Source organism: Siniperca chuatsi, linkage group LG18, assembly GCF_020085105.1.
Source record: "Siniperca chuatsi isolate FFG_IHB_CAS linkage group LG18, ASM2008510v1, whole genome shotgun sequence".
In the NCBI taxonomy this organism is placed as follows: domain Eukaryota; kingdom Metazoa; phylum Chordata; class Actinopteri; order Centrarchiformes; family Sinipercidae; genus Siniperca; species Siniperca chuatsi.
In genome coordinates, this window is record NC_058059.1 from 14,778,500 (window position 1) to 14,793,755 (window position 15,256).

Genomic DNA, 15,256 nt, shown 5'->3' on the forward strand with positions numbered 1-15,256 from the left:
GCTCTTCAACTAGAAACTTTTGTTTCAACTCAACAATGAAAAATCATTGTTGAGTTGAAACAAGTTGTCCGTGTCATACATAGTATCATACATATCTATTAAAGTAAACAGTGCTATCTGTTGTGAATCTCTTAGGTTAGTTGGGAAAATGCCCTTTTGTTTTTTGGCAAGATACCTCTGATTTTCTTTTCAAAAGCCTCCCTTATCTCCTCCCATGTCTGCTGGAAAAGTTAAACAAAACAATTTTTTGACTGTGGGAGCAAACAATACTCAAGAGAGTTGTGTCTAAAAAACACATAAAAACATATTGTACTTTGAGTTACTGCTCTCTCACTTCCCATATACTGATGCAACACTGTAGTTGTTTCAAGTGTGTTTACACTTCCCCAAAAGTGTCTACAAAACGTAGCCAGGTAGTGCACATACTTTCTGTGATGATGATTTGAAATCAACACAACACTATTGTAAATTACAGAGGGGTAGCCAGTAGTAGTTACTTACTACTGCACGTTTCTGTATGTTGATGTATTCCGTCTCTGCTCTGTACTCTTTACTTCTTAAGGTCAAAACACAACGCCGAACGAAACACATCAAAACAGCCACCCCAGCAGCCTCTGGGCGCGACCCTTCACACCGCTGTCCTATTTCCAGCATCGCCGCCCTTAAGAAAACGCTTTTTTTTCCCCAGAGAAAAGGCTGTTTTGTACTTCAATACAATGTTGGCCCAACTACAGACATTATTCACTATTTTGTTGCTTGCTTTTCACTGTATTTTTTAAACTATTTCACTTGTGCCTGTATCTACAAGGCAAAAAATAAATATATAAATAAACTCCACTCGCTACCTGCTTGTAGGCTACATCCCGCCTCCCGTGGCAGCTCAACTTCCTGTCCTCACCTATTGCAGTCGCTGTCTCTCATGTGTAGATCATTGACTATATGTAATATAAGCATTTACAGTCGATAGTGTAGATCAATGGATGAGCAGAGACAGTTAAGCCAGCACTTAACAATGAATATGTTATGTCCTGGAATTCAAGCTGATATCCTGAGGGTTCACTGGAAAAAAAAAAAAATATATATATATATATATATATTTGAGGCTGTTTGTATGTGTTCTCCAACTGGTTCAAAAACCACGAATGACTGAAAAGTAATGATGATTCAAAAAATAAATGAATCAAGGCTCCGGGAAACACAGAGCAATTTCACATTTCATTTTACCCTAAACCACACCACAGTGTGGGATGTTTTCATTCTCTTGAGTTCAGACCTAGCTGCATGTCTCTCTATGATCCGGCACTCCTAAGATTGTACTGAACATTATTTTGGCACAAATGTGACATGGAAAGACAAGTAGCTATAGTTTTGATGTGGCTATTTTTTCCTCTTTAAACTAGCCAACCCTTTTATTTCCATTACAGCAGCTGACAGTGCAGTTCTTTGTATGTGACCTGAATAAAACTTGCAGAATGTTACACATGATCCTTGATGTAGGAATAATGTACTTTCCCCATAACTGTCTACATGTCTGTCACTGATTATGTACTTCCAGTAAAGACCTAAACAAACATGCTAAATCGGCTGTAAGTGCTTTGACAAGTAGCCTAATGAATCAACTCTGCCTACATACAATTAAAACATCATGTAAAAAAAATCTGGATCATATGTACTTTCTTTTTGAAACATAAAAACAACATACATTTAAACTATTTACAGCATGACTAACCCAAAATATATATACTACTAAGTATTCCCTTATGATAAAAGTTGAGTTAATACAGTATCTACTCCCTTAGCCCAGCAGTCCCCTTAACATGGTATACAGTCAATTTAAGAGTCCATATTAGTACTGTTGGTTGGGGATGACTAAAACATTGGATACAACACTGCCTCCCTTCTCAAAACCAGAAAACCAACAGTATGAAACTTGAACTGGAAAATTCTTGCTCTGAAGAGAATTAACTAGCCTGGCTTGTAAAATTAATCATCTATAAGATAAGCACATTCATATATATCATGTGGCAGCACAATTAACAAACTAAATATACTCTCAGTTACCTGTTTATTGGGTATACCTAGCTAAACCTAATGCAGTCTAATAGAACAGCCCTGCAATAGTCTTACCTAAAGGAAGGTTATAATATTCAGTTTTTGTTTAAACTGTTTTAGAGAGGTGTTGATTTATGGATGAGGGAATCATCTTTTCTGCACATTATTAACAAGCTCTAATAACGACAATACAATTCACCAGCAAAACAGCAGCCTCCAAAATGACCATAAAGTTGAATCAACACCTCTCAAAAACAGTTTGGATTTAGACTCCGGCCGATAAATGAGCCAGGCCGATATATTGACTATAACATTGGCTTATCAGAAATATCAGTTTCAGCATATACTGTATGTAACAAGAGATTTCAGTATACAAATGCTATATATGTTTGAGGTTATTTGGAAACAGTGTCTCTATTGATGTAAGGTATTAGTTAGTACATTTACTTAGTTTGTCCTCCAGAGAGAACTGACACATTTATTGAAACTGTAAAGCATTCTGCTTATCCTGCTTAATCTTTGTCAGAATTCTTTAATTACCATATTTAAAGGACCCTTATCAAAAATGATTGTTTATGCTATGCATTAAGGTTAAAGAAATAAATATTGGCCAACATTCAGTTTTTTAAACTCTCAAATATCGACTTCAGTATCTGCCTCAAAAGCCCAATATCAACATGGCTCTAATCAAAACCTCTTCAACAAAAACTGATCATTAAAACTCTCGTGAAGGTAGCATTTATTGCAGGGCTGCTGTATCAGGATAACATTACATTAGCTTCAGATAGGTGTACCTAATAATCTAGCTAACTGAGTATAAATATAAACCTATAGTGAAATATCACACCTGTCAATGGAGCAGATTTCACACATGGTTCCCACGCCTTCTTAAACAACAAATTCAAGGACTATTCAAGGACTTTCCAGACCCATTTCCCTCAAATTCAAGGACCCAGCATGGCATAGTCTGAAACAAGGTTTAAGGTTAATTACTGTAACATTGATCATTTTTATAATGAGAGCTAGCAGGCTTTACAGAAGCTCACAGACAACAATTAAAGAGAGAGAGGCTTGAATGTGTGAACACTTCCAACCCTACTGCTGTGTTAAGTTAAAAAAAAATCAAAAGGACTTCTATTTCTATTCTTGCACAAAATATATAAATTCAAGCACTTTCAATGACCAATGTCTATTTATGTCTACTTTCAACAACTTTCAAGGCCTTGATTTTTTCCCCTCAAATTCACAAACTTTCAAGGACCCACTGTTCACATCTTAGTGACAGGATCAATTCACTTTATGAATCTTTGGTTTCTATCTTTTGTTCAACACTTTCATATTTATTGAACTGTTAACCGCATAACGTCGCATAAAGTAAGTGATGTATGGCATAGACAAACTAAACTTTTTTTGGAGTTTGCTTTTGCAAAATGTACACTTCTAGCAGGTCTATCACAGATCACAGACCAGCTGATGAAACGTTCGCTAGCGTTAATTCTACTCGGTCAGCTAACCGAAACGTTATGTTAACTGTTGTCAGTTGGTTTTCAGGAACTCATGACACAACAATGACCGCCCGCATCACTCTCTCACACACAACTTACTTTGCCTGAGGTCCTCTGATGGCTGCTTGAGTTTCCCGAAATCAACGCAGGTCTGTGGGTCTGTCTCTGTAATCCAAGACAGTCAACCTGGGTGTAGGACGGGCTCGCGGCGTTAGCTAGCTAACCTAACGCTTTAGCTGTCAACTAAAGTAACATTACCGTTGCTTCGTTATTTGCCCCGTCAACTGCCATTCCGTCGTCGTCACATCTTTTCCTAAACTATTTTCATGTGACGCTTCGCACCGACCCCTTGGTGACTCTCAGCGAGCTCATTATTTTTTCGATCTGACGCTTTGGTTTTGCTTAGGTGAAAAACGCAACTTAACCTTCTACCACCCTGGCTCTCCCTCGGTTGTCTCTTTGTATATGAGCAGAAAGTAAACTGTACGATGATGATGATGTTGATGATGATGAGGGCGGAGCAGGATGCCTCCAAACGGTTTAGGCTGCTGTTTCAGCCCACTGACCCAGTGACTCGGGGGTTGCTTCTTCCGTGTTTGACACGGAAGCATTTTTTACATACTGGAATCCCTTTTAGTACCCAGAGCTCCTGGAGAAATGCAAAGCCCTGTTAGTCAGTGGAGGAATGTAACTAAGTACATTTACCAAAGTAAAGTAGGCTACATGAGTACAATTTAAAGGTACTTTTACGTTACTTGAGTACAGTACTTTAATTTTGAGCAACTTTAAAGTTCTACTCCACTACATGTAGAATAGGGAAATATTGTACCTTTTACTCCACTACATTTGACAGTTATACTTATTTTCAGGGTATGATTTTACATACACAATAACGTTATGTAATGAGCATATAAAAGTTTACCTATACCACCAGCAACAACGTTAAAAGGCATCAGTAGACCTAATAATAATGCAATAATACAGTATACAATATCACTTTCAGGAGCCATTATGTGTAATGAGTAGGCTACCTGTTTTTTGAGATTTATAGTTTTTATTATTATTTTTAAAGATGCCACATACTACTTACGTAATGTAGACACGAATACAATGCAAATACAAAACATAAACAGTACTTGAGAACAACCCCTTTTAAAATGATAATACATTGAATAAAGGAGACTTATATCTAATGAGAGAAAGGAATAGTCAAGCATCGGGGGCCTTCCATCCACACATGATTAGTTTGTGACCCAGCATGAGGGCTGTTTGAATCCACTCTGCATCTGAGGGGCTAAGATCCCTAAGAAGAGAAGGGTCACCTAACACAAATAGACTAGGAGAGAAGGGAATTTTGTATCTCTGAATATGTTCAATATGGGCGCTAATTCCCACCCAGAAGTCTCGTATGTTAGGACAGTCCCATAGCACGTGCATGATCAGGGCGCCCTCTCCCCCCTGGCATTTCCAGCATTCAGGGCTATCGCTTAGTTTAACCTTATATAATTTCAATGGTGTCCAGTAAACTCTGTTCAGGATCTTAAATTAAACGAGTCTGGTTTTAAGGTCTCTGGGCATCTTTTTAAAATATCTTAATATCAGGTTCCACTCTCCTGTGAATGATGTGCCTAGATCACACTCCCACACCACTTTAAGGGCAGAGGTCAAATTATATTGAGGTAGCACAAAAGACTCCTTTAGATTATTAAACAACCTAATAGTGCCCCCCTCATAAAGATCACCCAGTACCTTAATTGCTTGATCAAACCACAGTTTCCAGATAACTGCACTGTATGCATAACTTTGTGGTTTAACCAAATAGAGGCTGAGAGATGGCGATGCGGGTCAAATTTGCACACATCAGCGATTCTCTTCCACAACCACTGCATATGTGTAATGAGTACTAATTATACTTTAAGTACATTTTGCTGATAATATTTTATCAGCAAAATGTATTAAAAACAGGACTTTCACTTGTACTGGAGTATATTTATATTGGTGCATTGCTACTTGTACTTAAGTCAAGAATCTGAATACTTCCTCCACTGTTGCTCTAAGCACAATACATGATATATATATATATATATATATATATATATATGACAGTTAAATCATGATTAGTCCCTTGACAAATGTAAAAAATAAATATATAAATAAAATAACATTTACCAACTGTCTTGACAGGTATAGCTAAATATAAATGTGAACAGGAGAGCTAAGTTTAAATTGCTCAAAACTTCTTTCTGGATATTAGTATAAAAAATAAAAAGTTCTCACTTGCTTTGTATTTATTTAATTTTTACAATGCATAAGTATAACAAGCAGAAGTATAACAAGCTACTGCAAAACCAGGAAACCTATATGATTCTTGGAATTCCTATTATTTTGACTTTTTGTTTTGCCAATAACTCATCCCTGCATTGCTAGGTTTTTGTTAAATTCTATTATTGTGTGCATATATGGTATATACACACAACAATAGAAAAAAAAAGTCAAACCAAGCATCACACATGGAGAACATTACATAACTATTGTGTTCCTTTTTGCCCTGCAAATTCTAAGAAGACACTTGCACTTCAACCCATACATTTTAAAAATATAGCGCTGACTGGAACTGAAACAATAAATGGACTTGAGTTTCATTCTTAACAAAAGAAGCTATAGAGGACTTTGGCTGGGGTTTATCTTCTTGGCTCTTTTCTACTGCTGAATGGTCTATTTTAAAGGTCAGCTAAATCACTGCAATACTGATTAATAAATAAATGAATATAATATTATTTTTTGGGAGGGGGGTGCTTAATATCAAAAATATTGAGCAATTAATTTACTTTAATTCAAAAGCAAATTCTCACTTCATTTGATCATTGTCAGGTTTAGCTTTTATTCCATTTTGCACTGTGATTGATATGTAGAAAAGAAAAGAAATGCAAAGCAGTAAGCTATATCAAACAGTATGTTGCCATCCAAATGAAGCATGTACTTTAATCTGCAAGCACAACTACCCCAACTAAGTATTTCTTACAGTACGTATGGGAGCAAAAGATCAGCTTGACAATGTCAAAGAGATCCTTCCAGGTTTCGCCTTGATAGTTTTATTTGATCTGATAATATTATGTTTTGGACAGTGTGTTACAGCTCTAAAAACATTCTGTGAGAACATGCCAGAGTTTCAGCAAAAGCTCCAGAAGACAAACCAGGCGATGCTCTCAAGTTTGCAGGCACAGCCTAAAGATTTTCTCCAGTATGTATAAAGATGTTAGTCGTGTTTGAGAAATAATTCTGTACAGACTCAGAAGTTCCAACAGCCTCCTACAAATGTTTTAATATACACTTTAATACTCACTTTACATGTTAATAGAGCTGGTGGATTCTTTTTTATACTTTGATGTCTAAAAGCCTTGAGCAACAAGTTATAACATACTTCATAGCATCAGAGCTGATTTGTTTGTTTTTTTGAGTTTTTTCCCCCAAAACTGGATTCAGTTTCACCCTGACAATTGAAACCATCAAACTGAATTGGTGAATTGGTACACACTGTACCATCTCCTTTGACAGTGACTGACTCGCAGAGGTGGTGGTGTGATTATGGAATGATGTGATTATGGAGGTGGTGTGACTGGCAGTCACTTAATCTCATCACATGACTCAACTTTCATTAAGTCTGGCTGGACTGGAAGACCTGGATAAACAAGTCTGTCTGTTTCAGACTCTCCTCCTCTTGTTTTTGTTTTGTATGCGCTTCTGCACTAACTAATTTCATACGTTACCTCATATTTTAATTGATAGCACATTCTGTCATCTGATGGATTGCTGAACAGATAATATTTCTGATAAGGCTAACAGTAGTTAGATGGACAGATGGATGTCTGGCTTACTGTTTGTCTTTGAACGTGGTCCATTTGCTCTTCACCTGTGAAAACATTTAAAAAGAAAATGTTCAAAATCCATATCCTCTGAAATAATGGCAAAAGTCAAAACAGCATGGCAGCCCGATATTTAAGTTTAAAATAAGCTCCTTACACCTCATCCAACCACTGATTGTCCTGACATGCTTCCTCTCATGGATTTATTTAATTTTGTGTGCAACCTCTAGGAGACAGGGTTGTTTGTGTGGGACAGGGCAACATTTAGAGTTTTGCTTTAATCTTGGAGAACAGAAAAGGAGGCCAAACCATGTTCAGTAGATTATTGTAGTTTGTAGTTTCCACTTCTGTTTCTCTTCAGGGGGGTTCCTGTGTACTAACCTCACACTCATCTCCACTGCATCAGCGTTGGAATGCAGAACTTACTGTGCATTCTAATGAAGGCAGTGAAGTGTATTTCACAATGAACCACAGACATTGCATATTAACACTTAAAACACATCAAATACAGTGGGAAAACATGCTTCTAGGAAGTCCCACAGAGAAACAATACAATGACAGCCCAAAAAACCCTTTCTGCAGACAAGATGGTGGACGTCAACCACGATGGTCATCTGTACTGAACAACAGCAGGAAGTGATAGCTTTTTTTTTAAATTTATTTTTGCTTATTTAAAAAAATAACCTTCAATAGCAGAATAAGAGCCATTTTTCATTAATCTGTGCACTTTTGCAGGTTTTTGCGCTCCAGGAAACTTCAATATAAGAAATGTATTTTTTATTTTTTGCAAGCAAGCTTCATCTAATTGTCTTCATGTTAAGAAGTCAGCTCCATGGCAGTTAGTTTTAGTTTTAATATCAGACCTGGGGTTTCCAAGCCTATACTTGACAATTATACTATATAGCTCATACTTTTAAAACCTCTTATTGATTTTTAACATGCTTATATACCACACTAATAAAGATATATAATCAGTTAATTCAGTTCACTTTATTGCATTGCAAATGTAGTCCATAAGATTTATAAAAATGTATATAATAAAAAAGTATAAAAATTGGTACATTGGACATTTTAAAAAGCTAAATTAAATTAAATTGACTTTAATTAACATTTCTCAAAAGTGTAAATAAACAATTTCTCCAAGAGTAGTAGTCACTGTGTGAGTGAAGGAGTTATTGTAGATCTAGTCTTGGCATTATCACTTGCCCTTTTTTCAGCTACAGAATTGCATTATTTCAGTGTATTGCACATTCTCTCTGTCTGAGTAGGCTAAAACTCGGTGCCTTTATAAAATACACAAATGAAGGCAATGAAGGAGTTAATTAGTTCATGCGCTCCTGCGCAACACACACACTGCTGTCTAAATTCAAGATCCTCAGCACAAAGCCGGAGGAAGTCGGAATGGCCGATGCTTCACTGCTAAAAGATTCATCTCATCCATTAACGTTATTTCCGTCTTTAATTGTGGTTAAACTGTCAGGTATCAGGCGAAAAGAGACTCATTGTTCTCTCTGAGTTAATTGCGGTTTTCAACCAAGTAAAGCAGCTTTTCTCACCCGCTGGCTCCATCATCACGGAATGAGCCTGCAGTGAAAGGTGGAGCTGGGTCATCACGTCCAAGTGTGTTCACTCTCTCTGGTATTTTGCTGACTGTAGTGCATAGATTTTGCTTAGTTGCTTAATTACAGACCAAAACCATATAATGAAAATGATGACGGGATGTGGGAATTGTGATTTGGCTGTAAATCAGTGGGTACAGGCCTCATGTATGTAGTTTCACCAGGAGTGCCAAAACTTTTATCACATTTAAATTTCAAAAATGCACTCACACTGTTCAACTAGAAGTAGCACAAAAGACCCACAACCTAACTCCCATGTTTAATGAAAAACAATTATGGAATAATAAATATAATCTATGTAGCTCACAACTTTTCTGTATTCACACTCTAACAAACTGTGCACCAAATATTCTTTTAAATCCAGACAGAGCATCATGTCAAGTTCCTCTGACACGCTACAGTTCCGCTTCCCCACCCACGGTGACTTCATCCTCAGCAAAATGAATGCTCTAAGAGAGGACCACCGCTTCTGCGATATCACACTCCTCCTTGGGGCCACTACTGTTCAACCTGTCTATTTCCACGGTCACAGAGTGGTGCTTGCAGCGTCCTCAGATTTCCTACGTGACCAATTCCTGCTCCACGAAGTGCTCCATGACGGCCAGGCTGAGCTGAGTGTGGGTGTAGTTTCCAGTGTGGAGGTTGGCAAGAGACTTTTTCTGTCCTGCTACACTGGGCTCTTAGAGGTGCAGTATAATCTACTGCTTCTCTGAACTCCTTACAGTAACAACAGAGCAAAATATCTAAAATATAGCCATATCCCCATATTATACTGTACAATAAAGATGAAACAACTGCAAAACAGAGTGTCAGAATGACGAAAAAGAACAACACCAAGATTTAACAGTACCAAAATAGAATAAGGAACAAACATCCTGTTACAACAACAAAAGGTGGATGTTACGTGATAGGAAAGAATGCCTTAAAGATGCCTGAAACGACTTTACTCAGTGGTTGTAGTTCTGTTCTTGTGTGTGTTTAAAGTGTGCAAGTGGAAGTTTGGCATCTTGTACTGTAAGTTGTTTTTCTTTGTTATTAATTCACAGTTTACCTTGGTTTCCATTATATATTTATTACTTTAGGTCCCTCTGAGAGAGCTGGTGAGCTACCTGACGGCAGCCAGTGCACTCCAGATGAGCCAGGTGGTGGAGAAGTGTGCCCAGGCTGTCTCCCAGTACCTCAGTCCCACGCTTGCTTTCTTGAAACTGGAGAGACACACACAGGAGAAGAAAATCCAGCAGCCAGACAGCCTCAAAAATAAGGAGGAAAGTGATGCAGCCCAGCCCAGCACCCACATCCAGGAAGCAAATATCATGGACGAGGGAGAGGTTGTGATTCAGAAAAGTGTCAGCCAAGGAGACATGGTGGATAGTCAAGGACTGAGGGAGGTCAGAGATGATAGGAGGGTGGTTATCACTAAGATAGAGTTATCTGAACATGCAGCATGTTGTCTTGATACCCTGGAGTCAGAGGAAGGTGGAGACATCCAGCCTGTTCACACAAACAAGCCATCCTATCAAGATCACCACATCACAGGTCACCTAAGACGTAAGCTGCACCCTCCTACAGATGTCAGAGATCATATTTCCTCCAGAGGAAGTCCTGCTCAACACGACTGTTCCCAGAATCAAGATGAAGAAGCAGGGGAAAAGCAAAGAGAAGAGGAAGAAGTGTTGTTGCTGGCAGCTCAACTGCAAGAATCCAATCTATTGTGCCTCTCTGGAGCACGTCTGCCAAAGAGTCATTGTTCTGCAGATGAGCTATCAAAAGAGTCAGACAGCATATCGGTCCAGAGGCCATACCTGTGCAGGAGGTGTGACAGAGTCTTCCAGCACCTGGAGAGCTATGTGGGTCACCTGAAAGAGCACAGACAGTACTTGTGTTTGGTCTGTGGGAAAGGCTTTTCTAAGAAGAGTAACCTGACCCGCCACATACACGTCCACACTGGTGTCAAGCCTTTTCGATGCCCGCTGTGCCACAAGACATTTTCCCAGAAGGCCACGCTGCAAGACCACCTCAATCTACACACAGGGGATAAGCCCCATAAGTGTAACTACTGTGCTGGACACTTTGCACACAAGCCAGGTCTCAGGCGCCACCTGAAGGATGCTCATGGTAAGAGTAGCCTGCAAAATGTGCTTGAGGAGGCTGTGGACTGCCTATGAAGATGTTTAGTTAATGTAGTTGGTCTTAATAGTTGTATGGTTCCAAACAATTTTTTGGGAGCATGTCAAATAAGGTGTCAATAAGCACAATAAGTTATATGACGCACGTTATCCTGTCTTGGAGGGTTATAAAGCTAAGACTAAATAGAGCTAAGACTAAATCAAATTTTTTTTAGCTCACTTTCTGCTACACCAGTGTCACCATCACACTGAGAATAACTGAGATAATGTATTTGCACTGTAACATCTGTTTAATGGAAAGTAGTAAGGGTCCTTCAGTGCCTTCTGCAGTGTTTTCCTCCATCTCTGTGGGTACAACACACTGAATTAAATCCTGTAGCATGCAATGTACAAATTTCATTATGGTATATAATCTGCCATGTATAATAGTGAATGCAACGTCATATAGTGTTGAGTTAGGCATTGTTTCCAACACCTTTGAAAATGCTCCTGCATTTTATAGTGTGCACAGCCAGCTACTGTGAATATGTGTCTCTGTTGCCTCTACAACCAAACCAAAGATTTTTATTTGCTTTAAGATAAGCCATATGCAACTATGTAAACTATAAGAGAGAAAATGTTGTACAACAGTGAACATGTGAACATTGCTGTAATTACTGCAACAAATTCTGGGGAAAACCTTGTTACTTGAAGAAATAACATGCCTTTATAGGCCATATTAAAAGGCCATTTCTTGGCTTGTTTGCTTATTCTTTCGACAGACTGAACACTTTAAGATCAATCAATTCAATGCAGGCAGTGTGCCTTTATAAAAATGAGGCTGGGGTTCACACAGACAACCATTGCTTCACCATTTGACCCTACTGAAATTTTGTGCAGTTCGCTGAGCTTTACGTTATAAGTGAGTGGGTTCGCCCGCTTGGCTGAGAGGGTTTCCATGCTCTCTCACTCCATTCTTTTCCTTCACATCTCTCCTTTTCTCCTTCTTTTATCCCTTTGGCCCAGAAATGAAATCGTCAGCCATCTCAGTGAATGGAACACTAGCTGTTGCACTAGCCACTGGCTTGAAATTTGTGAGGCTGTGTGCAGACAAATAATGAACGCATGATGGGGTGTGTATTCAGTAGAGAATAATGAATTAATATAGACGCTCATACCTTCCTCAGAACAATTTGCACATAATAATAATGTTGTGAGCAAATTATAGTCAACCAACTTCCTCATTTGTGAACATAAGCCATTCAATGAAATGTTGAAGGAATTAGCCAGACAAAATATTTCATTTGACATGATCCATGCGCACACAGTTGCACACAAACACACACACACAGACAAACAGTAGATGTGGCATTTGGGGCACCTCCATTATAAATCAGAGACTGGGAGGTATAAAATATGAAGAGGATGAAGGCAGTGGGGAAGATGGATGGGTAGTGGTAGATACAGACACATGGATGAAAATAGTGATAAAAGTGATGAAGCATGAGAAGCAAGGAAGGAGCATGAAGATGAAAGAGCAGCATCTGCCCCTCCTTCATAACCATCGCTGAAATTCCCTTGAGCAAGGCCCTCAACCCCCAACTGCGCCAGTAGAGCTGCGCAGCGGCCAACAGATCAGACTGAGGTTGTACTGGTGTGAATGTGTGTAACTGTGTGAGTGTAGAGCAGGCTATTCCTGAAAAAGATTGCATTGCTCCTAGCAGAACTACACTTGATAAATAAAGCTTCAAACATTACAGTAAAATGTATTTTTGTACTCAGAACAAGTACTCAGAGTCTACAGCCATGAAAGCCGCTCTGTGAAGCTGTATTAGGCACAGCAGGGTGCTTTTGAGCTAAATGCTAACATAAAGTCAGCATGCTAAAATGTTCACAATGACAGTGCTAATGCTGGTGTTTAGCAGGCGTAATGTTTACCATGTTCACCATCTTAGTTCAGCATGGTAGCATGCTAACATTAGCTAATTAACAAAATACACAAAGTACAGCTGAGGCTAATTGGAATATCATTAGTTCTGCAGGTATTTGGTCATAAACCAATGTACCAGATAACTAAAAATTTTGACCTGATTTCTAACTAGATTACAATTCACCCTCTGGGCACCTTGGATTGGAAATGTCATGGCAATCCACACTACCTATCACATCAGTGTACCTGTGGAGTGTCGTGGCTCTTCTTGCTGAAGTTCTGTATGAATTCCACAAGTCCGTGAACCACCAACTTCACTGCCAGCATCACACTTTCCAGCTCCTCCCACGATGGTGCCGGGGCATCTGCACACAGATCAACAACACAGTCTGTTTAGTAGAGATTCTTATCACCGTACAAGTTAAAAGGCTGAGGTAGCAGCAAGCCTGGAAAGAATTTAGCGTGTATCAGAGATCACTGAGATTATACATCCTGATACCATGAAGCCAGGGTAAAACTCTCTGGCTGAGTTACTTTTTGAATGATTTTTGATGGGGTTCCCTGTGTGAATAAAGGATAAAATAACAAGAGTCTGCAGTCATGCCTGTAAACTACTATGGCTAAATGATAACATCAGCATGCTAACATGCTCACACTGACAATGCTAACGGGCTGATGCATTCACCATGTTTACTATCTTAGTTTAGTGTGTTAGCATGCTACATTTAGCTAATTTACAAATAACTAAGTACAGCTGAGGATGATGGGAATGTCATTAGTGTTGTAGATATTTGGTCATAAACCAAAGTATCAGATAAAATGAAATTTAATAACTAGATTACAATTCATTCACTGGGCACCTTGGATTGGAAATGTTATGGTAATCCATTCAACAGTTGTCAAGACATTTCCCTAAAAAACACAAATGTAAACCTGCTGGTGACACTAAAGGAAAGTCCTCTGGAGATCATGAATGTCTCTCGAAAATTTTATGGCAATCCACAATAGTTGTTGAGATATTTCTGGACCAAAGTGGAGGACCAACAAACACCAAGTAAGACCAAGGACCAAGCAACATTGCCATCCCTAGAGCCATGCCGCTAGCGTGGCTAAATACAAACAAAGAAAAAAGCTCTAGTGGGTTTTAGAATGTAAAACATACAAAGTAGAACTGCTGCGTAAGTTGGCGTGTTTATAGTGTTTATATCACACACACAAAGTATGTAAATGACAGATTGCAATGATTGACATTGTAATGTTTGTTTTACTTTGCTGTAGAACAAACTCAAATGCACCACTCACTAAATGCATGTGGTTTAAGGGTGCAATTTAGACAACAATCAAACCTTTTCAAGGCTTTAAATAAGTCTGAATGAAGTTTTTGATTAAATTGCGTTTCTCTGTAATAATGGCCACTCAAAAACTCCTGTTTGGTGTTGATCGCTGTGACCATCTTGTTTCATCATGGAAAAGAGTAATTGAAAAGTCATCAAAATGTGTCTTTCTGTACGGTAATAACACCTAATGCATACCTATGTAGCAGAATTGCCTTACAATTTAGGTCAAGATTTCTAAAATACTGTGGCACTGTGGTAAAAGCGAGGTGTTTGTGCTATTACAGCAGGATAACATTAGAGTGTGCTGACCTCATGATCTTATGTTTGCAACACTGACTGGCCACTTTATTAGGAACACCTCTCCAGACAGTGAGTCTTCAAAATGAAGCACCCAAAAAAAAACATTCCGATAGGAAGGTTTCACTTACTGCTTAATTTACAGTAATGTTATCCAGACTCATTATGTAACTGTGTTTGAGTTCCTTACAGTGCCAAATGCACCACTTGTTACCAGGGAGACAGGTGCCTGTTAAAATCTTCACTAACTACAGTAACGTTTCACTTTTCTCTTCAATATGTATCATTTGATAAACTGGAACCACATTATGTCCTCATAATGAGTAGGCTCACGTCTCCTGTAGTGAACAGCAGGTCAATGAGGAGAAAGTCTGAGTTATTAGCACAGTATGACACAATTATTAACACTGGAGGTAAAGCCCACATGGACAATGAGCCTGTTAAATACTATTGAGATGCCAGACTAAGTCCATTATAATGTACAGGATGAAGCTATCCAACTAATAGGATTACCCTCAGTAGGCTACCTTCATCAACATAATCCAGTG

At 38.6% G+C, this 15,256-nt stretch overlaps 2 protein-coding genes across 3 annotated transcripts in view; one reads left to right on the plus strand and one right to left on the minus strand.

Moving 5' to 3' along the window:
• Positions 1-4,115, minus strand: part of jak2a (Janus kinase 2a) — a 30,141-nt gene extending 26,026 nt beyond the window's left edge. The window contains exon 1 of the mRNA XM_044173623.1: positions 3,657-4,115. The gene's annotated coding sequence lies outside the window, so the exon portion shown is untranslated. The remainder of the gene's footprint in view (positions 1-3,656) is intronic.
• A 3,345-nt stretch (positions 4,116-7,460) lies between these two features.
• LOC122865492 (zinc finger and BTB domain-containing protein 26-like) lies at positions 7,461-12,277 on the plus strand. 2 transcript variants are annotated; one of them, XM_044173985.1, is made up of 4 exons: positions 7,461-9,040; positions 9,404-9,725; positions 10,122-11,154; positions 12,171-12,277. In XM_044173985.1, exons 2-4 carry the CDS (start codon positions 9,414-9,416, stop codon positions 12,260-12,262), a joined length of 1,437 nt encoding a protein of 478 aa, XP_044029920.1. In that variant the 5' UTR covers positions 7,461-9,040; positions 9,404-9,413; the 3' UTR covers positions 12,263-12,277. The 2 variants fall into 2 exon arrangements, with proteins under 2 accessions (XP_044029920.1, XP_044029921.1); XM_044173986.1 differs by having other exon boundaries at positions 7,461-9,680.
• The last annotated feature ends 2,979 nt before the right edge of the window (positions 12,278-15,256 follow it).